Source organism: Trachypithecus francoisi, unplaced genomic scaffold (assembly GCF_009764315.1).
Source record: "Trachypithecus francoisi isolate TF-2019V2 unplaced genomic scaffold, Tfra_2.0 Lachesis_group20, whole genome shotgun sequence".
Lineage (NCBI taxonomy): Eukaryota > Metazoa > Chordata > Mammalia > Primates > Cercopithecidae > Trachypithecus > Trachypithecus francoisi.
Window position 1 is genome coordinate 20,472,966 of NW_022681466.1, and position 26,921 is coordinate 20,499,886.

Sequence of the window (26,921 nt, forward strand, 5' to 3'; positions counted from 1 at the left end):
ACAGTACTTTCAAAGCTTTGGATTTTAAAGTGTCACACGCACACAGCAGGTGAATGAAGATGTCAGAGTCAGGCCTAAAGGAGGACCCTGGTAATCCAGCCCTTGGTGTATAACCTTCAAACACCAATAAACAAGATTATCTGGATTTAACATGTGATCTTTCTCATTTTGACTGGTAGGTCCAGATGTTTTCTTATTTAGCTGCCTGATTGAAATCTGCTTTAACTGACTGCATTTGGATCTAGATTTGAGGTTGCAGGAATGACAGTCTTGAAAACTACATTCTGCACTGGGTGATGCTGTCTAAACAGTAACATATGGAGACCTAGGGTTTAATAATTAAAAATAATTTGTGACCTTACCCTTAATAGATTTGCTAATTATGTCAACTGAATAAGTAAAAATGGGATCACGATAGATATTTCACTATATTCATCAGTCTGGTGGCATTAAAGACATTGACAAGATGTGTTAGAACCAGACTTTCTGCACCTGCGTCTACAGAAGCAGAAATCTCAGCCGGGGCCTTTGTTATCCTTTCTCTCTCCTCAAGTAATTTCATAGCAGCCCTTGAGAAAATAGGAAAGGCTCTTTGTTAACTTCTGTTAAGTCAGCCTAGGCTGTGGTCATACCTCCCATCCACCAACATTTGAACAAACACTGCTTAATGGTCCATTATTACTCTCTTCATTACTTGGAGCCCGGAATGCTCTCTGGCATTTTTATATGACCTATTCCTTACTCACCATCAGCTTGATTTTCTGGTTCTAGTCCTTCAGGTTGTACTAGTTCTCTCTCTGAGACTGTATAGAAAAGATAATTCTTTCTTTTCTTGTTTTGTCTTATGAGAGAACTCACATTCCTGAATGCACCCTCAGTGAACTTCCCCAGGTGCATTTATACCACTGCTGCTTTGCAGTCCAGAGATAGTGCTCATTAACTGATCAATAACCATAGCCTAGTAAAACACACTAAATTATTAACAATAGAAAGTGAGACAGTATGGTCCATAAAAGCACAAAATATGACAAAGAAGTAATATATCCTCATGTATCTGGATCCTTATGGATATTAACTCGATTTAGAAAGAGCAAAAATCAGTAGTTAGGTATTTGTCTTAAACTGATAATAAAATAACTAAGTGTGGGAAATGTCCAATCAGGCCAACTCTTTTATACTTGGTTTTTTAACCCTCCTTTCCTACTGTCAAGTAGCAGGTGCCCTTGTGTTTTTCAACAAGCTAATTCTTGTTAATTTTGTTGAAAGGGAATGAAATCAGTTGCACAGGCACAAAAGGAGTTAAAAATAGTTAAATAGTTAAAAATAGTCTTCTGAGCATTTGTCATATGGAAGTAATCATAGCTCAGAAACTATACTTATCACGATGCTTCTTGTAATCGTTGGTGAATGGGTAGCTAAAGATTCCCATTTTGAGACAGAGTCAGTATCAGAGTCAGTATCAGAGCTATCAATTTTATTTTGTTTTGTTTATCTGTATAGACTTATTTTTAAAACAGCTTTAATGTGGTTATAATGTACATACTTTAAGTGTTCAATTCAATGACTTTTCTAGTAAATTTACAGAGCTGTACAGCTACCACCATGTTTTAGAACATTTCCATCACCCTAAAAAACCCTTTATACTTATTTGTAGTTGATCCCCATTCCTGCCTGCAGCCTCAGGCAACCACTAATATTATTTCTGTCTCTAAAGATTTACAGTTTCTGGGTATTTCATATAAATAGAATAACACAATATGTAATATTTTGTTTCTGGCTTCTTTTACTTAGCATAATGTTTTTGAAGTTCATCTGTGTTGCTGCATGTATCAATAGTTTGTTTATCTCTTTTTTCTTAAAATTTTTGAGATGGGATCTCACTGTGTTGCCTAGGCTGGTCTCCAACTCCTGAGCTCAAGTGATCCTCCCACCTCAGCCTCCCGAGTAACTGGAAACATAGAGAGGCCCCATCTCTACAAAAAAAAAAAAAGAGAGAGTTTTAGTCCCAGCTACTCAGGAGGCTGAGGTGGGAGGATTACTTGAGCCCAGGAGGTCAAAGCTTCCTAGTGAGCCATGATCATGCCACTGCACTCCAGCCTGGGCGACAGTGAGACTCTGTCAAAAAAAAGAAAAAAAAAGAATACCATTGTATTCATGTAGTACATTTTGATTATCAATTCACTGTTTGATGGACATTCAACTGCTTGCATTTTTTACCTTCTATGAACATTTATGTACAAGTCTTTATGTAGACATAGGTTTTCACTGCTTTTGAGCAGATACTTAGAATTGTTGGCTTGTATGGTAAATTTAAGTTTAATTTTATAAGAAACTTGCCCCTATATTAGTTACTGACTGCTGTGTGACAAATGACCCCAAATCCTAGCAACTTAAAACATATTATCTCAGGAATACAGGCACAGCATATCCAGGTTCTCTGCCTCAGTCTCTCCCAAGGCTGCTAACAAGATATTGACCTGAACTGTGGTCTCGTCTAATCTAAAGACTTGACTAGGGAAGGATCAGCTTCCAAGCTCACTCATGTGGTTGTTGTCAGGATTCAGTTCCTGAAGACTATTAGACTGAAGGCCTCATTTCTTCACTGGAGGTTGGCCAGACACTACCTTCAGTTCCTTGCTCTCCAGCTTACTTCATCTGAGAAGCTTGCAAGAAGCACCAGAGAGAGAAAGAGAGAGAACGATGGAAGTCACAGTCTTTTATAACCTAAACACAGAAGGGACACCTTCCATCACTTTTCCATGTTTTTTTCATTAGAAGCAGTCACCTAGGTCCAAATCACACTGGAGGGGAATATTACACAAGAGTGTGAATGCTCGGAGCTGTTTTAGAAGGCTGCCCACCATACTGCGAAACTGTTTTCCAAATGACTGTATCATTTTACACTCCCACCAGCAACGGATGAGGGTTCCATTTTCTTCACATCCTTGCCAACGCTCTTTATCATGTCTTATAGTAGCCATTCTAGCAGGTGTGAAGTGGCATCTCATTATGGGTTTAGTTCACACTTCTCTAATGACTGATGATGATGAGCATCTTTTCATTGGTCTGTCGTCCATTCATATAATTTCCTTGGTGAAATGTTAATTCACATCTTTTGTGCATTTAAAAAATTGTATTTATTACCTTAGAAAAGCTAAAGACTACTGTTGTGCATTTTAAAATTGGATTATTTGTCTTATTACTGAGTTGTAGGATATTTTCATTTATGAATCATGTTTTTAGTGTTATATCTAAGAAATCTTTGCCTATCTCAAGGTCATGAACATATTATGTGCCAGCTACTATGCTATGCCTGTATACACATTATTTTGCTTGATTTCATTCCTGTAATAGCCCTATTAGGTATAGATATTATCATTCCTGCAACACAAATGAGAAAATTCACAGAAGTCAGATTACGTGCTGAGGTCACACAGCTAGTTAGTACAACTTGAACCTGGGTTCTGTCTTACTCCAAAGCCCATGCTCTTTTATCAGAACTTAAAAAAAAAAAAAAAAAAAAAGGCCAGGCACAGTGACTCATGCCCGTAATCTCAGCACTTTGGGAGGCTGAAGTGGGTGGATTGCCTGAGGACAGGAGTTTGAGACCAGCCTGGCCAACATGGTGAAACCCTGTCTCTACTAAAAAAAAATACAAAAAAGTTAGCCGGGTATGGTGGCGTGCGCCTGTAATCCCAGCTACTCAGGAGGCTGAGGCAGGGGAATTGCTTGAAGCAGGGAGGTGGAGGTTGCAGTGAGCCAAGATTGAGCCACTGCGCTCCAGCCTGGGTAACAGAGCGAGACTCCATCTCAAAAAAAAAAAGGCATTCAACTCTATTTTCAGTGGAAAAAGTAAGTTACATACTATATTGTTCCTTCCCTGTAATTACCAATACCCATCCAATATTACTTGAATATTGTTAGTAGAAACCTCTCTATGATCATTAGAAGTTGCTGTTTGAAATAGAAAGGACATAGATTCCAGTTTGTTGGCCAGATTCCATTCTAGTTTTGTTCTGCCAGACAATATTCCTCTGCAGTTTCCAGCAGAGCTAGGATGCATCTTTGCTTGCAGCCTTGAAGTATGTTACTGGGCAGCTGTTAAGCAGTTGTTACACTTCACCCCCAGGGATAAACATGTTCCAGTGACAAGATAGCTTATTCCCTTGTGTACTTTTAATGTTGTACATTCACCCAGGAGAAGTCAGTGCTGAGTTTCTTCTATTATTTCTCAGTGCTCTAATTCCATTATTTGAGAACCAGGGAAGAAGGAAGGGAAGAACCAGAGAAGAGTAAAAGTCTAAATAATATGTTACAGATAGGAAATGTTAATTTTTTTAATGTTTTGTATTTTAATGTAATGCTAAAAAGCACAAGAATCTTCTAATTCTTAATCCTTATATTCATTTCCTTCTCCTCCAAGAATCCTTTATACCCTCTGGGTCTGATTGTTATACCTTAAGTTAGAAATACAATTTATTGTTTCCCTCTATCCTGGGCTAATGTGCTAGCTTTAGGCAAAATTGCAATCTGTACAATTTTTAAAAACACTGTCAACCCTAATTTTGTACTTGAATGAAACAATAGTATAGTTGTTCACTCTTTCCTTTCTTCCTTCTTATATTCTTTCCTTCCTTACTTCCTTGTTTGTTTGGTAAGTAGTCACTGAGCTCTGTATCAGGCACGTGCTAAATGTTGATAGAAGCAGCATAGTATACAGACATTGACATCAAACAGTCACTATGGAGAGAGGACAATGGGGAATATTATAGGAAGAGCAGATTTGGAAAGAGAGAAGAAATGGGAGAGATAATGAGCTTGTTTGCAACTTGTTGAGTGTGAGATAAGTGTTGTATATGTCAGGAAGTATATGTCTGCGGCTTTCCAGATCTACTGGAAATACAAATTTGAGAGTCAACAGCAATGAAAACTTGGATCAGGAAACAGAGTATGTAAAGTGAAAAGGCAAAAGTTTCAAGAACTAGGCCCCAGGAGATAATTCACATCTAGGAGACAGAGAAAGAGGAATAAACAGGATATAAGTAAATAAGTGAGGCAGGACTGGAATCAGCAAAGAATAAGCTAAGGAAAGAGGTTTAAAAAGCAGGGACTGGCCAATGGCAACCTATTGCAAAATGGTGGAGTAGGAAGGGCAGAAGCCAGACCACAGTGGGCAAAGGAGTCAACGAGAGGACTGGCTAGCGCTGTGGGGCATGGGCCTTATTCTGATGCATCAAGAGAAACTACATACTGCATGACAGCATCAGAATCTTGTAGACAAGTTAGGGGTATATTGTGATTTACTACGTCTTCTCTGCCTGGCCTGGTTATTATCACTAAATTGGTTCAGGCTGCCCAAGGAGTTCATGCATTCATTCATTCAATTTCTTTTTTGAGACGGAGTCTCGTCACCCAGGCTGGAGTGCAGTGGAGCTATCTCGGCTCACTGCAACCTCTGCCTCCCGGGTTCAAGCGATTTTCCTGCCTTAGCCTCCTGAGTAGCTGGGACTACAGGTGCATGCCACCATGCCCAGCTATTGTTTGGACATTTTTAGTAGAGACGGGGATTCACCATGTCAGCCAGGCTGGTATCGAACTCCTGGCCTCAAGTGATCTGCCCGCCTTGGCCTCCCAAAGTGCTGGAGTGCTGGGGTTACAGGCATGAGCCACCACACCTGGCCCATTCATTCAATTTCTAAAGTAACTAGGCCCTTGTTAGGTTCTGGGGACACGAATATTATTTAAACCCCACCTTGAAAATACCCCTAGTCTATATGGGAAATAGATACACCAATTGTGATATAACACAAAACATGCTGTATATACCAAGAACTACTTATGCTCTGGACACAGAAGACTTTTTCATTCCTTCCTTTACCTGTGACCCTGAGTTTGATATTGTAACAGTCAGAATGTTTTTTAGCCAATTTAATTGTATTTGGATGACAGTTTTTGAATTTTGCTAAGAATTGTATTTTAACATGCTTTAAACTTTTTCATTCCTGTTTTAAAAAAAGATAGAGTGAATATTCTATGCAAGGGAATTTTGAATGAAAAAGGGAGTTTTTTTCTTTTGGATTTATAAATGAAGTTTCTACCAGGTGCCTACTTTAGTCTATGCTTGTTTAGGCACCATCTAAAACTTCAACCTCTTTAAATGTATTTTCATCCATTATTTTTTGATGGGTAGCAGTTATTTCTCAAAAATATAAATACAAAAGAGTTTAATATGTAGATGAAAATAACCAATAGAAACAATATACTTGTAGACTCTTTGTAGTTTAGAAAGACCTTTCATACATCATGGCCTTCAGTCCTCACAATTCTAAAGAATTATGCCTGGCCCCATGACATTTAAAGAGCTTAGCCCAGCTGAGCAGCTGGGACCTTACCTACTGCTGATGTGTAGTGTATTTCTGTTGTAAAAGTAGTAAATCTCCTCTTGTTCTAATGGGGAAGCAAAGAATTGCAATGAAATTATTAAACAAAATTATTTTTATTATTGTGCCCATGAATGAGCTATTTGATAGTCAGATAAGGCAAAGATTAATGTTATTAGTAAAACTGAGGGTGGTTCCTTTGCAAATGAAACTTTTTACACGCTAATGCTCTTGCATTTGAAGTTATGTGCTTTACTGATGGCCAGTTTAGATTTTTTTTTTTTTTTTTTTTTTTTTTTGAGACGGGTCTTACTCTGTTGCCCAGGCTGGCTGGAGTGCAGTGGCATGATTACAGCTTACTGCAGCCTGGACCTCCCCAGGCTCAGATGATCCTCCCTTCTCAGCCTCTTGAGTAGTTGCAACTACAGGCATGATGTATTCCCAGCTATTCCCAGGTATTCTACCATACCTGGCTGTTTTCTGATGACTTTAATTTTTTCTTTCTTTTTTTTTTTTTTTTTTTTTTTGAGATGGTCTCGCTCTGTCTCCCAGGCTAGAGTACAGTGGCATGAACACAGCTCACTGCACACTTGACCTCCTGAGTTCAAGGGAATCTCCTGCCTTAGCCTCCTATGTAGCTGGGACAACAGGCACACACTACCACACCAGGCTAAGTTTTTGATTTTTTGTAGAGACAGGGTCTTATTTTGTTGCCTAGGCTGGTCTCAAACTACTGGGCTCAAGCAGTCCTCCCACCTCTGCCTCCTGAAGTGCTGGAGTTACAGATGTGAGCTACTGCACCTGGCCAAGACTGTATTTCAATGAGAACTTAAACCTATAGAATTTTATCCAAACCTGTATTGAGATATCAGTATTTCATCTCTTGTTAGCCTGATTCACCTTTTCCAGTTTTTTCCTAATTTAAGAATAGGCATTTTCAAGAATAACAGATGTTCATTTTTTTAAATTTTAAGAGGAAAAAAGAAAACATAAATTGTATGAATGTCAAAAGTTTAGTTTGCATTGAAGCTTTATAATTTTACTGGTTAGCAAATATTAAAACTTTCCTTACTCTTTAGTTCTAAAAATATCATTGGTTTCTCTCTCTCATTACTTTACATACAAAAATGTAAATTAGAAAATGAAAATGACCCATCGTTTCAGTGTTCTTCCTAATTCAAAGAGGTCACTGTGGGAGAGAAGTATAGGCATTAATTTTATAAGGAAAACTGTTCTAGTTCATCTGTTTGTGCTAGATTGGGTGACAGTAACAAACTTTGTGGACTGAATACCTACGATACATATATTTCCCATTTTGCTCTTTAGTGCTTCAAGCTTCTAAATCCTATTAACAGCTGTCAAAACCTGGTAAACTATTTAGATGCTTTCACAATTTGTTTAATTGGATAGTTAGAAAATGGCATGCTAGAAAAGCCCACCCCCCCTTTCTTTTAGCCTGGCTGAACATCTGTAGCATTAGGGCCTCATTATCTCTGAATTGGCATAGCAAATCAGTGGCATCATTAAAATGCCACATTAAGATGATTAAGCTTCTTTGTTATCCAGTTGACTTTTGCATGTGCTGAAGATTTCATGGTTATGACCCCCGATCCTTGTAAAACACTTAAATAGCATCACCCTTTTGTGCCTTCCCTAACAGCCTCTATCTCATTTTGTCCCTTCTCACAGTATCTCTGGCAAACCTGAGGATATTACTTCCAACTTTGTCCTTCTTAGAGTTGGATCCTGAGATCTCATAGTTTAAGGTGGAAATTCAGAATCTCTTTTTTACACTGGGAAATTCCTAGTACCAACATGCTCTCCAAGATACCCAAGTTGCCTGTTCTGTTTGCCGTCTTTGATAGGTTCTTCTCTCCAACTGAGCATTTTATGTGCCTGTAAAAACAAACTGAGACACAGTTGGCTGAGACTGCTATTGCCCCTGAAGGATTCAGATGTTGGATCCTTTCCAGGACCTATTGTTTTTGCAGTGTCTCAGGTGAAACCAAAAATGTCTACTCTGGAGTACAAGCCTTTCATGTGATAACCATCACCCCAGGAAATGAAACCATGTGCATCAGCTCCAGTGAGCCAAACCTTTGTTCTCTTCAGCCTACAAAATTCTCTCCGGGGTGTGTGTGTGTTCGTGTGTGTCATCTTCCTAAGAGGCCTCCAAAACACAGACAAAGATGGGAACAATTGTGCCCTAGAGTAGCTCCTTTAGAAAGAAGTTTAGTTTAATCTAATTTCCTATGGGTTAGATTCAATTTAGACATCTTTTCCCCACCTCTGGGAATGTATAGCAATTGCCTTTATCAGCAATTTGTGCTTTGGTATATTCTTTTCTCCCCAAGTTCAGTTATTTAAAAATGTATTCAGGAAGCCTTCAACTTTTTTATTATAAAATAGATCATATGTACAAAAGGCAAGTATAATTACATGTGTAGATTAAAGATTAATAAGAAACCATCCATACACCCACCACCTGACTTAAGAAATAAACTTCCGGCCGGGCGCAGTGGCTCAAGCCTGTAATCCCAGCACTTTGGGAGGCCGAGACGGGCGGATCACGAGGTCAAGAGATCGAGACCATCCTGGCTAACATGGTGAAACCCCGCCTCTACTAAAAAAATACAAAAAACTAGCCGGGCGAGGTGGCGGGCGCCTGTAGTCCCAGCTACTCGGGAGGCTGAGGCAGGAGAATGGCGTAAACCCGGGAGGCGGAGCTTGCAGTGAGCTGAGATCCGGCCACTGCACTCCAGCCTGGGCGACAGAGCGAGACTCCGTCTCAAAAAAAAAAAAAAAAAAAAGAAAGAAACTTCCACCAGTGTCTATGAGGCTTCCTCATAGTTTTCTAAGTGTCAACTTAAGATGTATGTCTAAGAAACCTGATATATATTATAAGAAGATTAGAATTTACAAAACCAAAACATGAGATCATTCACACTATAAAATGTTTATTCACTTTACAAAAGAGTTCAGGATACTATCAGGCAGTTCCCCAAATATATTCAAGTATTTGTTGCCAGGTCTTTAAGATTTTCTGCCTTTATTAAATGAATGGGTGTTGCCAGTCACTGACAACTGAAGTCAGGGAAAAATAAACATTTCTGAATGTAGAATGTTAATCAGCGGGGTAGTGTTATTGGTTTTGCATGAAACATTTTATGAACACATCAACTACATAAAAGCAGATCTGTAGCAATGAAATTATATCATACTAAATATAAAGCAGAATAAGATGGGTGTATGAGAACAAAGAAACATAGTTTTTTTTCTAGTTAAGGGTATCAAGGAAGACTGCATGGAAGAAGTGTCATTTAAACTGCATGTGGAAGTTTGAATACACTGTTGAAATGGTAGAAGGATATTTTAGGTGTGGGAAAGGCTGGAGAAGAGGCTTGGAGAACTGTGATTAGTCAGGGTGCTGCTGTGCTTCTCAGACTTTAATGTGCATAAGAATCTTTGAAGATCTTGTTAAAATGCAAATTCTGGTCCAGTAGGTCTAGGTTGAGGCCTGAGCACCTGTGTTTCTAACAAGCTCCCAGGGGGTTGCAGAACTGCTTATCCAAGGACCTCACTTTGAATAGTAAAGTTCTAATATAGAGAGAAAGGTGATTCAAGAAGACTGAGAAATGAGATGATTAAGTAGTCCTGGGGCAAGTTCTGGACAGGTGCTTGAATGCCTCATTAAGGAGTTTGAACTGTATTCTATAAGCAAATTAAATCATTGAAAGTTTTAAACAAGAGTTTCATTCTACAGCATGATTATTCTGGCAATAGGATGCAGTATAACAGAGGTCACATGTACCATGGGCCAGTTAGGAGGCAAATGCAATGATATATTCATATACCAGGAATTTATTGGATGTCTACTTTATGTAGGGCATTGTGTCTAACTCCAAGTAGTGGCTGTCAAACTGCATTGTATATAAGGTTTATGTGGACAGCATGTTTTTAAATGCACATTTCCCGTCTCCACCCCCAGATTAGTAGATCTATGGTAGGAGCCCAAACATTTCTATTTTCAAATCACATAACCTTTGGTCTTACAGATACAAGTTAAGCAGTGTCATAGGGAATACTGAGTTACAGACACACACAATCTGTATAGCTTCTGCCCTCAGCTAGCTTACATATTTATGGAGGAGACTAGGGGAGGTGAGTTTATAAGTAACCCAGGAAGAAGAAGCAGGCTATTTTCCAGCTGCGGGGATCAGGGAAGGCTTAGTAGCTGGGAGATAGCATATTAGTTTGACCTTAAAAGATGTGTAGGACAGTGGCCAGGCACAGTGGCTTATACCTCTAATCCCAGCACTTTGGGAGGCTGAGGCGGGAGGATTACGAGGTCAGGAGATCGAGACCATCCTGGCTAACATGGTGGAACCCCGTCTCTACTAAAAATACAAAAAATTAGCTGGGCGTGGTGGCGGGCACCTGTAGTCCCAGCTACTTGGGAGGCTGAGCCAGGAGAATGGCATGAACCCGTGAGGCAGAGGTTGCAGTGAGCTGAGATCGCACCACTGCACTCCAGCCTGGGCGACAGAGCGAGATTCCATCTCAAAAAAAAAAAAGATATGTAGGACTTGGACCTGTGGCCATGTTGGGGAAAGATCTTTTAGGCAGTGGAAATAAATTTGGACGAAACCAAGACCACTTAGAAGTTCTTTAGTTAAAGATCTAAGTAGTCAAAATTAATATGCCAAAGATAGGTTGGGGCCAGATCCCAAAAGGCCTTTTAAATTCTTTGTTTCTGAGTTTGGAATTTATTTTGTTGGCAGTGGGAAATATTGAAGAATTTTGACAGGGCTATGATATGACCAGAGCTAGAATTTAGGAAGAACAATCTTGTAGCCATGAACAAGATGAGCTGGAAAGGAGAAAGAAGGTAGGCAAGGAGAACAGCGCGGGTGCTATAGCAGTAAGTAGATCACGGGAAAGTCATAGGGTCTGAGAATTAGGTAATGGGCATGCAAAATACTGGAGTGGAGAAACAGATTAGAGATTGGACAGACAGATAGAACCACTGAATGATTGAATGTGGGGCCCAATCAGGAGAAAGGAAAGATGACCGTAAGGATTCTAGCCTGAGTAACTGGGAAGATACCTAGGAAGCCTTCAGAGACAGAGGACTAAAGAAGGGAGAGAGATTACACCTAGAGTTATATATATATAGGAATTAATCATGTAAGATGTTAGTTGAAGCCTTAAGAATGAATGAAATTGCCATGCAAGAGGGGTATAGAGGGAAGAAAAAAGAAGGTTAAGGATAGTGTTTAGGATGCAGAGGGAAGAAAACGGGGCAAGAAGGAAGCAATCAGAAAGGCAAGGAAAGAGGTATGGTTTCATTGAAGAAATAGGAGTACAGGGGCCGGGCACGGTGGCTCACACCTGTAATCCCAACATTTTGGGAGGCCAAGACAGGTGGATCACCTGAAGTCAGGAGTTCGAGACCAGCCTGGCCAACATGGTGAAACCCTGTCTCTACTAAAAATACAAAAATTAGCCGGGTGTGGTGGCACCTGCCTGTAATCCCAGCTACTTGGGTGGCTGAGGCAGGAGAATCGCTTGGACCTAGGAGGCAGAGGTTGCAGTGAGCTGAAATCACACCACTGTACTCCAGCCTGGGCAACAGAGTGAGACTCCGTCTCAAAAAAAAAAAAAAAAAAAAAAAGGAGAGAAAAGAAAAGAAAAGAAAAAGAAATAGGAAAGCAGAAGAACAAGAACAAAGAATGGTGAGAGGTCAGTAGTGTTGAGGACTACAAAGAAGTTGGGGAGAGTGGCATACAAAAAGGCATTGAATCTAGGAATCAGAAGACTATGGTTGGTGATATTCAACGGAGCAGATTCAGTGAATTGTGGAGGCAGAAGCCATATTATGGAGAATTCTGAGGCCTTTTTGAAGCTGTAGAGGCAGTAAGTATAGCTTACCTGTGTCTTTTTTCTTTTTTTGAGACCGAGTCTTGCTCTATCACCCAGGCTGGAGTGCAATGGTGCGATCTCAGCTCACTGCAACCTCCGTCTCCCAGGTTCAAGTGATTCTCCTGCCTCAGCCTCCCAAGTAGCTGGGACTATAGGCATGCACCACCATGCCCAGCTAATTTTTTGTATTTTCAGTAGAGATGGGGTTTCACTGTGTTGGCCAGGATAGTCTCGATCTCCTGACCTCGTGATCTGCCCACCTCGGCCTCCCAGAGTGCTGGGATTACAGGTGTGAGCCACTGCGCCTAGCCCACCTGTGTCTTAAATCTGTCTAGAAAGGATTGTTGAGGCCAGGCGCGGTGGCTCACGCCTGTAATCCCAGCACTTTGGGAGGCCAAGGTGGGTGGATCACGAGGTTAGGGGTTCAAGACCAGCCTGGTCAAGATGGTGAAACCCTGTCTCTACTAAAAAAAAAAAAAAAAAAAAATAGCCAGGCATGGTGGTGGGTACCTGTAATCCCAGCTACTCAGGAGCCTGAGGCAGGAGAATCGCTTGAACCTGGGAGGCAGAGCTTGCAGTGAGCCAAGATCGTACCACTGCACTCCAGCCTGGGCGACAGAGTGAGACTGTGTCTCAAAAAAAAAAAAAAAAAAGAAAGGAATGTTGAGAGAGGATGAATTTAGGTATGATGTGATGAAAGGTGAAACCAAATTGCAGAAGGAAAGGAAAAGAGGAGTTGGCACCTAGAGAGCCTGAAGACATAGAGTTGATAGATCTTGGAGATCGATTTGATGTGGAGATTGAAAGAGAAAAGGTTCCACAGTTTCACGACTTGGAGACTGGAAGAAGGGTGATGCCATTTGTCAACAAAAATAAGTCATAAATTAGAAGCAAGTTTGGGTTCAATGATGACAAGTTTGACTTTAGACACACTCATTAGTATTTTCTAATAGAATTTTCTAAGTAGAACACCCCTTTTCTCTGCTCCAATAAGTCTTTCAGGGAATGGGATGAATCCCTTCATTAGAGCAGGCTTGTGCCTTTCCTGGTTTTGGTGGACTGTATTTGGAGGCTAAGTACTAAGCCTAATATCTCTCAGGAATCTCATTCATACCTTAGATTTTAATTTATTTTATTTTATCTTTTTTGAGCTGGTGTCTGCGCCCAGGCTGAAGTGCAGTGGTGCAGTATTGGGTCACTGCAACCTCCACCTCTCAGGTTGAAGCAATTCTCCTGCCTCAGCCTCCCCAGTAGCTAGGAGCCACCATGCCCAGCTAATTTTTTGTTTTAGTGGAGATGGGGTTTCGCCCTGTTGACCAGGCTGGTCTCAAACTCCTGACCTCAAGTGATCCATCTGCCTTGGCTTCCCAAAGTGCTAGGATTACAGGCGAGAGCCACCACGCCTGGCCAACAATTTATTATGACTTACCTTGAGAAGGTAACAGAGTTGAATATTAGAAAAAATTAGAATCTGGTTGGGCGCTGTGGCTCAGGCCTGTAATCCCAGCACTTTGGGAGGCCGAGGCGGGTGGATCAGTTGAGGTCATGGCGAAACCCGGTCTCCACTAAAAATGCAAAAATCAGCTAGGCATGGTGGCATGTGCCTGTAATCCCAGCTACTTGGGTGGCTGAGGCAGGAGAATCACTTGAACCTGGGAAGCAGAGATTGCAGGGAGCCGATCGTGCCACTGCACTCCAGCCTGGGCAATGGAGCAAGACTATGTCTCAAAAAATAAAATAGAATAAAATAAAAATAAATTGCTAATCTCCAGTAACCAAGCAAAGAGGTCATCGAAGTCATTCGTCTAAAACTGGTAAGAATCCAAAGGTAAACCAGCAACTATGTAAGCCCAGAGGACTTCTCTAATACCCTGTCCCTGTGTCCTTATGTCCCTGGGTCTCAAATACTGTCTTCCTTGCTCTACAGCTGACTCCTAAAGGACTAAAGCTAAGATCTGCTTTTGAGCCAGGATGGTGTAGTATTGACTTCCAGGTCAGACCAACTAAAGCCAAAATCCTGAGGGAAAGGAGCAGCTCTCTTATGTCCTCTGTTTTCAGAAAGACCCAGCACATTGATCTTACTACATTTTAAAGTTCAGTGACCATGGAGTGTGGCCTGAGTCTGGTCATGTTCACATTTTCTAACCAAAATGGAAAGAATCCTTTTCTGCTGGCCTTTTCTATCTGCTGTTTTTGGTTTTCAGTAGCTGAAATTTTCCGTTGAGGTTCTTTTAAACGCCTACATGCAAACTGAAGCGCACTCAAGCTTTGGTGGGATATTACCCGCAGCTGGAGTGATGGAGGAAGGGAGGCGGGTACAAGCCTCAGGTGCATCCTTCTCTTAAAAAAAAATTAAAAAAAAAAACACTTAAGCAAACAAATTCCATTTGAAAGCAAGGAAGACCTATCCAGAGAAAGAAGAAAGTGAACCTCTTTCCAAGTAGGAAACAGATATCATTTCTTATATAACCCAGATCCATAGGGTGGGCAAATTTGAAACATGTTGGACTTATCCTACAGTCCTACTTCTTTGCTAGTCAAAGAGTGAAACGTTGTGAACCATGAACTGTGGTAGGAAGCAGTGGAACGGTGTGGCAGCCCTGGCTCCTCTGATGGTGGTTAGGCCCTGTCTTGCTCTATTAAGCAAACACAGTTAATATAGATGAAAGGTAACCTTGATAGAAGTGAAAATTGAAACTTGGGTTCAAGGTAGCAAGCCAGGCACAGCTGCAGTTGTACTTCCTCCTGTGTGGCAAGAGGAGCAACACTTACTGATGTTTTTGGAAGGGATGTAGTTTTTTAAAATATCTTTTTTTCAGAGTGTTTTGGGTTTTAACATTTACACCATTGATGGGAGTGTGTGGAATATAGTTGGTAAGAATCCACTTAGGCCTTATATGTCTAGTGCGTGAGGTCAAATCCTAGTAATTCATAGTTCAAGGTTAGGTGTTGGCCGGGCGCGGTGGCTCAAGCCTGTAATCCCAGCACTTTGGGAGGCCGAGACGGGCGGATCACGAGGTCAGGAGATCGAGACCATCCTGGCTAACACGGTGAAACCCCGTCTCTACTAAAAAAAAAAAATACAAAAAACTAGCCGGGCGAGGTGGCTGGCGCCTGTAGTCCCAGCTACTCGGGAGGCTGAGGCAGGAGAATGGCGTAAACCCGGGAGGCGGAGCTTGCAGTGAGCTGAGATCCAGCCACTGCACTCCAGCCTGGGTGACAGAGCAAGACTCCGCCTCAAAAAAAAAATAAATAAAATAAAAAATAAAAAAAAAAATAAAGGTTAGGTGTTGCGTTCTAATCACACCTCTGCCAGTAACTGGACATGTAACCTTCGACGAATGACTGAAAACGTCTCTGCTCCCAGATTTCCTCATCTGAGAAACAAGAGGGTTGGATTAGATGACCTTTAAATTCCTTTCCAGCCCTCACTCCATTGATTTGTGATTCCTCATGGGGAGGTACAACTTTCGATTTCTAAGGACCAATGTTGAAAAAGTAAGCATTTACGTAGCATATTTTATATATGACAACTCCCTTACAAATGTTTATTATTCTTACATCAGGCAAATTTTTAGGTTTTACTAGTGTCAGTGCAAGTACATAAATTTGCTTCTTTATTATGTTCTTCATATTTTTCCCACGTTCTTCACATGTTCTTAGACTCTTCATGAAGAGTATGATAGCTGTTCTTTTAAATTTCATTTATTTACATTGCAGCTCTTAAGACAGTACTTGGTCAGCCAACTCACTTGAGCCAGTCCCTCCTCTCCTATCCAGTCCTATTACACAATCCTTGAGTCCTTGAGTTTAGTCCTCCCTAACTTGGGACCTACGGGTCCTTCCCCTTATTTAGATTGAGCCCCATTTACCTGTGTCAATGAAAGTAACTCCTTAGGTTATATGAAAGAATAACTTTTCCTTTTGTCTTTCTCAACACTATTTCATTAGTACTGACAGCTTCCTCTACAGTCAGTGTTGTGCCTTTATCAGCTCCAAGAGAGACAGAGATAAGATGTGTTTTAGCAATTCATATACGTGGAGAGGGAAGAGGCAAAGCGTGGCTTAAAATTAGAAAACCTACGTTAACTATTCAACTCTTAATCTGAATAGCTTACATTGCATGCATTTGAAGGATTCAAACAGTATTTTCTCCTTGAAACCTAAGAGTACATCACCTTGCCTTTTTAACTGCAGCCACCAAAAACAGTACTAGACCTGAGAACCCTTCCTCTCCCCTAGTACTGGAGAAGAGTTGCTCAATATTTGTTTCATGGCCACTTTGAGCAAACTTAGCTAAAATCTATTATCTGTAATTTTCTGGATAGCCTAAAACACTATCGTCTGTTTTTATGTGTAAGTATGTGTGTTTTCCTCTGACTGTGGTTCTGAATTTAAATAACGTGCGGTCATGCTAATGGTGCCTTCTTGTTTTGTAGAGGTATAGTGTTTTGTTAGCTTCATTTGGTATTTAATTGTCAGTTGTGGGTCTCTGCTGTTTGAGCTGCTTTGATAGCTTCAAGTACAGTCATTGTTCATTTCTTGCATTTTCTTCCCTGCAGATGATTCAATGAAAGTGAAAGATGAATACAGTGAAAGAGATGAGAATGTTTTAAAGCCAGAGCCCATGGGAAATGCAGAAGAGCCTGAAATCCCTTACAGCTATTCAAGAGAATATAATGAATATGAAAACATTAAGTTGGAGAGACATGTTGTCTCATTTGATAGTAGCAGGCCAACCAGTGGAAAGATGAACTGTGATGTGTGTGGATTATCCTGCATCAGCTTCAATGTCTTAATGGTTCATAAGCGAAGCCATACTGGTAAATAGTCTGCTTTTTTCATTCTTTTGAAAACTATCCTAATGCAGCCATGTGAGAAATGAAGTGGTGGAATTCGGAACTTTTGGTTACTTTCATTGATTTTTGCTATAATGCTGATGTGTCTCTCTCTCTCTGCATTGCCATTTACTCAGTGCTTTTTATTCCTGCCTCACCATGCATCTGGCAAACATATTGCAAATGCTATGAATAAAAAAAGACTGTAGAGAGCACAGTGTTCTAGGTCAGCCAAATACTTTTTCTTCAGTTTCTAAGTAGGAGTTGAATTGTGTGATTTGCTTCTTAGCCATCTTTCATATATTTTTGCATAACATTTTTAATAAGAGCAAATCTTCTTATTGTATTGGGTTCAAATTTGGTAAATGAAAAGACATAGTTTTTATTTCCAGTTTAAAATAATGTATCTTCAGACAATAAACAGGCAGTCTATAGAAATGCATACAAACACAACCACTGCACTTGAGCCAGTCGATTTCATTCCGCATCTCATATGAAGACTTTAAAAAGGAGAATTTCTAGCCCTCAGCACCTTGTAAGGACTTCAGTTTCTGGCTCTTTTTTCGAAAGAGATTAAATTTAAAAGGAATACTAAAAAATTAGCCAGGCATGATGGCAAACAGTTGTAGTCCCAGCTATTCTAAAGGCTGAGGTAATAGGCTCACTTAAACCCAGGAGGTCAAGGCTTCAGTGAGCCATGATGGGACCATTGCACTCCAGCCTGAGCAACAGAGCAAGAAGACCCTGTCTCAAAAAAAGAAAAAGAAAAAAGGAATACCAAGTAATATAAAAAACTTAGATCTAGAAAGCACTTCTAGAGCTACTCTTGTTTCTTTGCTCTGATTCAATATGATACCTAAAATAGCCTTGCTAGTGGGTGCTTTTTCTCTTCTAAAGAGGATATTTCATAAGTAAGTCTTAGGCTTGCCTTGAAATGCAGCTCCAAACTGATCTCAATGTGAACAGTAACTGTCTAAAAGATGAGCTTTTGCCCTAGGCATCTAATCTGTGCATATGTTTCTCCACTTGCCTGTGATCAGAAATCTCCTTTTTTGTCCCTTTTAAAGGTGAACGCCCATTCCAGTGTAATCAGTGTGGGGCATCTTTTACTCAGAAAGGTAACCTCCTCCGCCACATTAAACTGCACACAGGGGAAAAACCTTTTAAGTGTCACCTCTGCAACTATGCATGCCAAAGAAGAGATGCGCTCACAGGGCATCTTAGGACACATTCTGGTAAGTGAGAGAAATGAGCACTCCATGTCTAGGAACTGCACTCCTCAGAGCCCAATGTGGAAACTAGAAAGAGTTAAGTAGGAAGGTTTCAATCTGTCGTTCTTGTTCTGAAGGGTTACAATAGCAGAGACCTCTAGGGCTAATTACACTGCCATTAAGGCATTAATTGCTCTCCGTCTGCCTCAGTGGAGATGATCATCTCCTCGCCATCCTCGCACCCCTGGAGAACAACACAGTCAGATAGGAAGAGCCCACCCTATAAAAAATGTCTTCTTAATTTTTGTGAGAAAATTATAGCCGTGAGTATTTTCTTCTGGTAAACTTTATTAGATTGTTTTCCTAATACACACACTCTTTCCATTCAAAAGACGAAACAAGCAAATGATGTACAGTTTGGAAATTATGAAAAACTGTAATTTGGATATAAATCATTGTTTGGTGGCTACTTTTTGGCCATTCAGGATAAATTTCTTAAATCCAACTTTCCTCTTGATCGGCCCACTTTTTAAATCAACATGAGGTCTCACTATGTTTCTCCGGCTGGTCTCAAACTTCTGAGCTCAGGCATTCCTCCCACTTTGGCCTCCCGAAGTGCTGGGATTACAGGCATGAGCCACCATGCCCAGCCAGCCTACTTATTTTAAATCTCTAAAAGATGAACAACAGTAAGGATTTGGAAAAAGCTATGTGCTGTCTTGATGTTTTTACTCCTTATTTTGACCAAGATAATACTTTTTTTTTTTTCAAGATTTAGAATTTCCTTCCTAGAAAAATAAGACTGAGTTTATTTTCAAATTTGGGACCTCATGTTATTGATGTTATCTGGCAAATTTTAATTGGAAGAAAAGGTTTGTTTTCATGTCAGTTCACATCTACTGCTTTGATTAAAACCTAGCCCCAAACTCAAAACTTGTTATAATTCAGCCACTAGGATTAAAGAAGTCAGCCCCAACAAAACCCACCATGAGAGATCATAACTGGCAAATGAAGGGTTTCTCTCTTTTACAACTCATTTTTCAAAGTAATGAATTAAGGATGAGTTTGGTTCGAAAAAATTAGAATAGTTCTCTACTGTTGCCTTTTTCATGTAAGAAACAATAGTAGGCTTTTTAAAGACAGATTCCAGAGAACCCAATTTATGCAGAAACGTAACATTTTTAGCCCTAGCAAACCTGCATTTGTTTTAATTTAGGATTCCATAAGGATCTTTTAGTGCTTTAAATCCCAAAGCCTCTGTTTTAAACAGAGCAAGAGGAGTTAGAAAATAAAAATTTTAGCCCCTAAAACTGACAAATACATTGAGTATATTTTATCAACAATCAGAAAGACCAGGCTTGCACAGATAGTTGAAGTTATTACTTACATATTTCAAGCAATAAAGCATTTGGAGAGTTGGCAGAATAAAGATTGCATGAATTGTATGGATGAAAGTTTTCCTTCATCTTAAACATTTAGAGGAAGTCATTTTTACAATTCATTTTTATTTCTTTTTCTTTCTTTTCTTTTCTTTTCTTTTTTTTTTTTCTTGAGACATAGTCTTGCTCTGTTGCCCAGGGTGAAGTGCAGTGGTGTGATCTCAGCTCACTGCAACCTCTGCCTCCCAGGTTCAAGCAATTCTCCTGCCTCAGCCTCCCTAGTAGCTGGGATTATATATGCCTACCACGACGCCCAGCTAATTTTGTTTGTTTCTTTGTTTGTTTGAGACAGAGTCTCACTCTGTCGCCCAGGCTGGAATGCAGTGGCGTGATCTCAGCTCACTGCAACCTCCGCCTCCCAGGTTCAAGTGATTCTTCTGCCTCAGCCTTCTGAGTGGCTGGGACTACAGGTGTGCGCCATCATGCCTGGCTAAGTTTTGTATTTTTAGTAGAGATGGGGATTCGCCACATTGGCCAGGTTGGTCTCGAACTCCTGACCTCGTGATCCGCCTGCCTTGGCCTCCAAAAGTGGTGGGATTACAGGCATGAGCCACTGTGCCTGGCTAATTTTTGTATTTGTAGAAGAGATGGGGTTTTGCCATGTTGGGCAGGCTGGTCTCGAACCCCTGACCTTAGGTGATCCACCCACTTTGGCCTCCCAAAGTGCTGGGATTACAGGTGTGAGCCACTGCGCCTGGCCTATTTTTATTTCTATTATTCAAAAATATCCTGGCTGGGTGCAATGGCTCACACCTGTAATCCTCTCACTTTGGGAGACCAGAGTGGCCTTTGGGAGGCCAAGGCTTCACCTGAGCCTGTGAAGTTGGGTCTGTCGCGAGCTGTGATTGAGCCACTACACCCCAGCCTGGGTGATGGAGTGAGACCCTGTCTCAAAAACAAAAAACCAAAAAAGTCCTTAATTAGCTCAGTTTTTATTGTTTTAGCCTAGGCTTTGCTATACCCACGTGGCAAGGATGAACTAAATTTATCCAAATATGTCAATGTTATGAAAAGGCCATCAGTTTCTCTAACTCCCACAAACTACAGCAATCTCTACTTACAGCCAGATGGATGTCCCAACTAAGGAATCCTGTCCTGTTTCATTGCTTATACCACATCAACCTCCTTGAAGAATAAAAGGGCCCTATTTTTTTTTTCCCAAAGAAAACAAGATTTGACCTGGAGCCAAAACACTATGCTAAATAGTAATCACTAAATCCAAATTCTTCCATTTGTGATAGGAGGCGACCCTTTCAAAGAATACTCTGACATAATGATTAATCATAGACCATAACCTTATTTAAGCTTACCAAATTTAAAATATAAATTCAAAAGTATCAAAATACTCTGGCTTCACTCAGCAGTCTCATTTCTAGTGAACAGTTGTCACAGAGCCCCAATACCTGACCTGTATGGAACCCCTGAGGGTCACTGAGTGTGCCTTATGTTCTCCTTCTAGTGGAGAAACCCTACAAATGTGAGTTTTGTGGAAGGAGTTACAAGCAGAGAAGTTCCCTTGAGGAGCACAAGGAGCGCTGCCGTACATTTCTTCAGAGCACTGACCCGGGAGACACTGGTGAGTTCACGCAACACACATTTAGCGAGCATCTGCTGTCCTAGGTGGTGAGATACAGTAGTAAGTAAAAAGACTCATGGAATTTATATTTTACTGGGGACAGACAGATTATAAAGAAAGTAAATGAGCAAACTGTAAGTTGAGAGATTAGAGGCTGGTAAGTGCTATTGAGAAAAATGAAGCAGTTACCGAGGAGCGAGGGTGAGAATCAGGGTAGGCTTTGATGAGGTGACATTTTAACAGGCTTCTTAACAGGGTGAGCGAGCCCTGCAGGTAACTAGGGAACAGCAAGAGCAAAGGCCCTGGGGCACAAATTTGAAGAAGTGTACATAGTCCTTTGTGTGCGAGTCATGGGACCTGAAGCCAGAGAGGAAACGGGAAACCAGATCTTATCAGGCCTTGCAGGCTATTGTAAAGGCTTTGGCTTTTACTCTGAGTGAAATTGAAAATCTTTAGAGGGTTTTGTACAAAGAAGTGACATCATTGGCTTTCTTATTTGAAAGAATCACTCTACTTGCTTTTGAGAAGAGATTGTATTTGGGGCAAGGTTGAAAACTGGGGGATCCAGTTAGGAGGCCATTGCAATAATTCAAGCAAGAAAAAATTATGTGTTGTTAGTGGTAGAGGTGGTGAGAAGTATTCTAATTCTCTGTATATTTAAAGGTAGAGTCAACAAGATTTCCTAACAGATTGATAAAGAATGGAGTTGTCAAACAATGGCAAAAATTGAGGGTAGAGGAGGTTGGGGAGTGTCTAGGGAAGACTCAATGAAAACTACAAGGATTTTCTTTGCACAAGGCCCAATTTATATCCTTGTCTACTCATATGATTTATTGTGATGCTTCTATTTGGCTTTGGGGATTGCTTGTTTTATTCAGCGATTTGAATTAGATGCCTACTGGCAATTGGTTCAAACACTAGATGTTCTTCTATATCTCAATTGTGGTTTTATTTCCTTTTCATTCTTTAGTTGAAACAGCCTGAAACTTTTTTGTGTCACATCTCTGCAGCTGTCTTTTGTCCCATTGAGTTGGCTGTCAGCCTGGCTCTGCAGCTTGGGTTGTCTGACATTTTTATTTGGTAACTTGAACCAATTGCTTATTTAGAATAGGTACAAACCCTCATGGGATTTAGTGTTGGACAGCAATTGTTGCAGTTGAGTAGTTTGAATAGCCTAAAACAGAAATATTACAAAAATATCAAAGAAATAACGTGAAACTCAGAAAAAATGGGGTAGAAATGACTACTTAAACTGCCCTCATTTTGAGTAAGAGGAAACTTTTGTTTTAGATAAAACCTATTGTATAATGTTAGGAGCTGGCCAACTGAATTCTGTTGGCTTGCAGTGCTTCTGCTTTTTATCCATCTTTGGTTTTATCAAGGAGTCGGATTTCTAACTTGATAAAGGAAATCCAACTTATTTGGATAAAGCTTATCCAAATAAAAAGAAATGTTTACTCCCTTACAAAAAACAAACAGGTCAGACACAGAGGCACACACCTGTAGTCCTAGCTACTAAGGAGGCTGAGGCAAGAGGATTGCTTGAGGCTAGGAGCTCAAGCCCAGCCTGGGCAACAAAGCAAGACACCATCTCTAAAAATAATAATAAAATAAAAAGAAAAACCTAATATTTGGGTTTTGACATCTTCTTCTCTTTGTTTTGTTTTGCTTTTATCTGAGTCTGCTTGCTAGGAAAGGTTTCGACATCTTAAGTGACATGCTTCATGGCAGTCAGGCAGTACTTGCTCAAGGACGGAATGTAGGCATCTCTACTTGCAGTTCTGTATTTCAGACAATAGGCAAAGATTCTACTGTAAGAGATTCCCAAGCTATGAAAATCTATCATATTCCAAGTAGAATCACTAATATTTAAAGCTAGAATGAAAGAGAGCATCTGACCCTAATTCTTCATTTTAGAGATGACAAGACTGAGACTCACCCAAAATTCAGTGACCTACTTAAAATTCACCAGAACTTTAGTTGTTTTTGTGATTAGTCATATTTTTTAATTTTAAAAAATTTGAGATATAACTCACATACTATAAAATTTACCTTTTTAAAGTGCACATTTCCATAATTTTAGTATATTCACAAAGTTGTACAACCATCACCACTATCTAATTTCAGAACATTATCACCATTCGCAAAAGCAGTGCTGTGCCCATTAGCAGTCACTCCGTATTCCCCCTTCCTCTAGCGCCTGGCAGTCACCAATCTACTTTCTATCTCTATGGATTTGCCTGTTCCAGACATTTCACATAAATGGAATCATACAATATGTGGCCTTTTGTGTTGGCTTCTTTTACTTAGCATAATATTTTTGAGGCATTTATATATGCTGAGGCATTTATCAGTACTTCATTCCTTTTTATGGATGGATAATATTCCATTGTTTGGATTTGGCACATTCCATTATCCATTCATCAGCTAATGGACATTTGGGTCCTTTACACCTTTTCCACTTTTTGGCTTGATTAGCTATATTTCTTAAAGGTTATATATTATCTGGTTTGCAAAAGAAATATAGTAACACACACACTAATAGACACACGAATATATGCATATATGTGTGTCCTGATTCTCCTGGAAGGAGGGGGGAAAATCAGAAAACTACACTCTATAAAGAGTAAGTTCAAAATTATTGATTTTGAAGTAAGGTCACCACCTTACTTCCCATTCTCACAACCTTTTTTAGGAATTTCAAATAAGGAAAAGTATCAAAAGTAGTATTTTGGCTATTCTCAGTGATATTAGGTGATTCAGGAAATGCTGAAATACAGAGGTTGAGTTAATTTGCATTTCATAGGGTGGTTTGGTGGATGTGTGCACCATACTTTAAGTCTCAGCAAAAACAGATAAAGGGTTAACTAAGTCAGCAAGTTTTGATTTTTTTTTTCAAACAAATATGTTGTAATGGTGGTTTCAGTTTATAAATGTGTAAATTCACAGCTTAATCAAGTTACTGCATCTCAGTTCATACATTATTCTTTTATATTTCAAATAGTTCCTGTAATTTTTCCTGAGGCCAAAATTTACAGAATATTTAATCCAACATAAGCCAATTCTTTAACTATTTTGCACCCTTCCATGTATGGTTTCCATTTCTGTTTCCTTCTTAGAATTGGGAGTCCACTGTGGACATGGGGTTCCATTCTGGGCATGAGCAGTGTAGCACATCTTATGCCCCATCCCTCATTTGTAAAGAGATGATGCTTCGTTGCTGTTGTGCCTGCAGCACTCATTCTTCAAGTGCTTATTGTAAATCGAAGTGCAGCGTAGTGTGAGAGCCAAGCCCGTGGACAAACCTGCCCTCAAGGGGACGCAGCACTTTCTGGAAGCAAGCAGATGGATAAAAAGGCCTTGGAGTGAAGACCTGCCTGCAAAAAAAATGCAGGTATTGGGCAACAGGACTTCTGGCCTTGCTAATCATTTCTTTTATCCAGATAGCACTTGAGTTCTCTATGTGCCAGGCTCCGTATCAAAGCTGTTTGTAAAGATGAGTTAAGGTTAAGCCCCTACACTTTAAGGATTTACAATCCTGGCCGGGCACGGTGGCTCACTCCTGTAATCCTAACACTTTGAGAGGCCGAGGTGGGCAGATCACAAGGTCAAGAGATGGAGACCAGCCTGGCCAGTGTGGTGAAACCCTGTCTCTACTAAAAACACAAAAATTAGCTGGTGGTGCTCGCTTGTAGTCCTAGCTACTCAGGAGGGAGGCTGAGGCAGAAGAATCGCTTGAATCCGGGAGGTGGAGGTTGCAGTGAGCTGAGATTGTGCCACTGTACTCCAGCCTGGCAACAGAGCAAGACTCCGTCTCAAAAAAAAAAAAAAAAAAATTAAAATTAAAATTAAAATTAAAAAAAAAAGTCACAAGTGATATTTAGTCCAAGTTTCTACACCAGGCATCACAAGTGACACCATCAAAATATTCCAATTCTGTCTTAATGAAGTATATATGAAAAGAAGGAAAAATACAGAAGACCATGGACTGCATTTTCTCATTAGCTTGATTATTATTTCAGAAAGAGACTAACAGCTGGTATAGAGATTCATTTAGCCTCATTTCACACAAATTATGAATACTTGGAGCAGGAAATATTTTTGTGTAACAATGAGTTCTAGCAACAGTAATATTTTTAAGTAATTGAATAATCACATCTATTTATGAATCTAGGACTCCAAACCTTTCATCTTCGATAGCTCTTCACGCTAATACAAGCATGAGGGCTTCAGAATAAACTTATATTTTTACCAACTTAGCAGACCAAAGAAAATGTTTAAAAATTTTTACGTTTGCTTCCCAGCACTTTGGGAGGCCAAGGCGGGTGGATCACAAGGTCAAGAGATCGAGACCATCCTGGCTAACACGGTGAAACCCCGTCTCTACTCAACATATAAAAAAAATTAGCCAGGCGTGGTGGCAGGCGCCTGTAGTCCCAGCTACTCGGGAGGCTGAGGCAGGAGAAAGGTGTGAACCCGGGAGGCAGAGGTTGCAGTGAGCCAAGATTGCGCCACTGCACTCCAGCCTGGGCCACAGAGCGAGACTCCATCTCAAAAAAAAAAAAAAAAAAATTTAAGTTTGCTTTCCCAACATATTCTTTATTTTTTTTTTTTTTTTTTTTTTGAGAGAGAGTCTCGCTTTGTCACCCAGGCTGGAGTGCAGTGGCACGATCTCCGCTCACTGCAACCTCCACCTTCTGGGTTCAAGCAATTCTCCTACCTCAGTCTACCGAGTACCTGGGATTACAGGCACCCGCCACCACGCCCAGCTAATTTTTGTGTTTTTAGTAGAGACGGGGGTTTCACCATGTTGGCCAGGCTAGTCTCGAACTCTTGACCTCAGGTGATCCGCCACCTTGGCCTCTCAAATTGTTGGGATTATGGGTGTAAGCCACCGCACTTGGCCAAATCTATTCTTTTTAAAAATCAATACTGGCTGGGCGCGGTGGCTCACACCTGTAATCCCAGCACTTTGGGATGCCAAGGTGGGCGGATCGTAAGGTCAGGAGTTCGAGACCAGCCTGGCCAAAATAGTGAAACCCCGTCTGTACAAAAATTAGCCGGGCATGGTGGCATGTGCCTGTTGTCCCAGCTACTTGGGAGGCTGAGGCAGGAGAATTGCTTGAACCCGGGAGGCAGAGGTTGTGGTGAGCCGAGATCATGCCACTGCACTCTGGCCTAGGCAACAGCGTGAGATTCCGTCTCAAAAAATAAAAAATAGAAAATACTATCTCATAGGTAGTATTCATTTTACTTGTTCAAAAAGGCAACAGTTTTATGAAACTTTTTTGTTAGAACCTGCCTCTGTCTTTGATACCAATCTCTTGTTAGACAATTCCTATTGCATAATAACACCACTTTGTTTCACTCTCCATTAGCTACTGACTGACCACACCATAGAAGAGACAGGAAGCAATACCTCTTGTTTAAGCTCCACTTAACGCTTCAAGATCTAATGAAGGATTTTGAACAAAAACAAAAGCACAGTACAATTACATAGTTAAACCTCCAATGACTTTCAGATAGAAATTGTATCATGGAAACGATTAACTAAA

General features: G+C 40.4%; 1 protein-coding gene across 2 annotated transcripts in view; it reads left to right on the top strand.

Moving 5' to 3' along the window:
• IKZF3 (IKAROS family zinc finger 3) overlaps positions 1–26,921 on the top strand; it is a 97,297-nt gene that overhangs the window by 52,176 nt on the left and 18,200 nt on the right. Inside the window, exons 1-4 of one of the 2 annotated variants that reach the window (XM_033183168.1) lie at positions 16,635–16,658; positions 16,865–17,125; positions 18,208–18,375; positions 21,250–21,366. In XM_033183168.1, the coding sequence (XP_033039059.1) occupies positions 16,655–16,658; positions 16,865–17,125; positions 18,208–18,375; positions 21,250–21,366 (550 nt within the window). In that variant the 5' untranslated portion in view covers positions 16,635–16,654. Of the gene's footprint in view, positions 1–16,634; positions 16,659–16,864; positions 17,126–18,207; positions 18,376–21,249; positions 21,367–26,921 lie in introns of those variants that run through there. The other variant, XM_033183167.1, reaches the window with a different exon arrangement.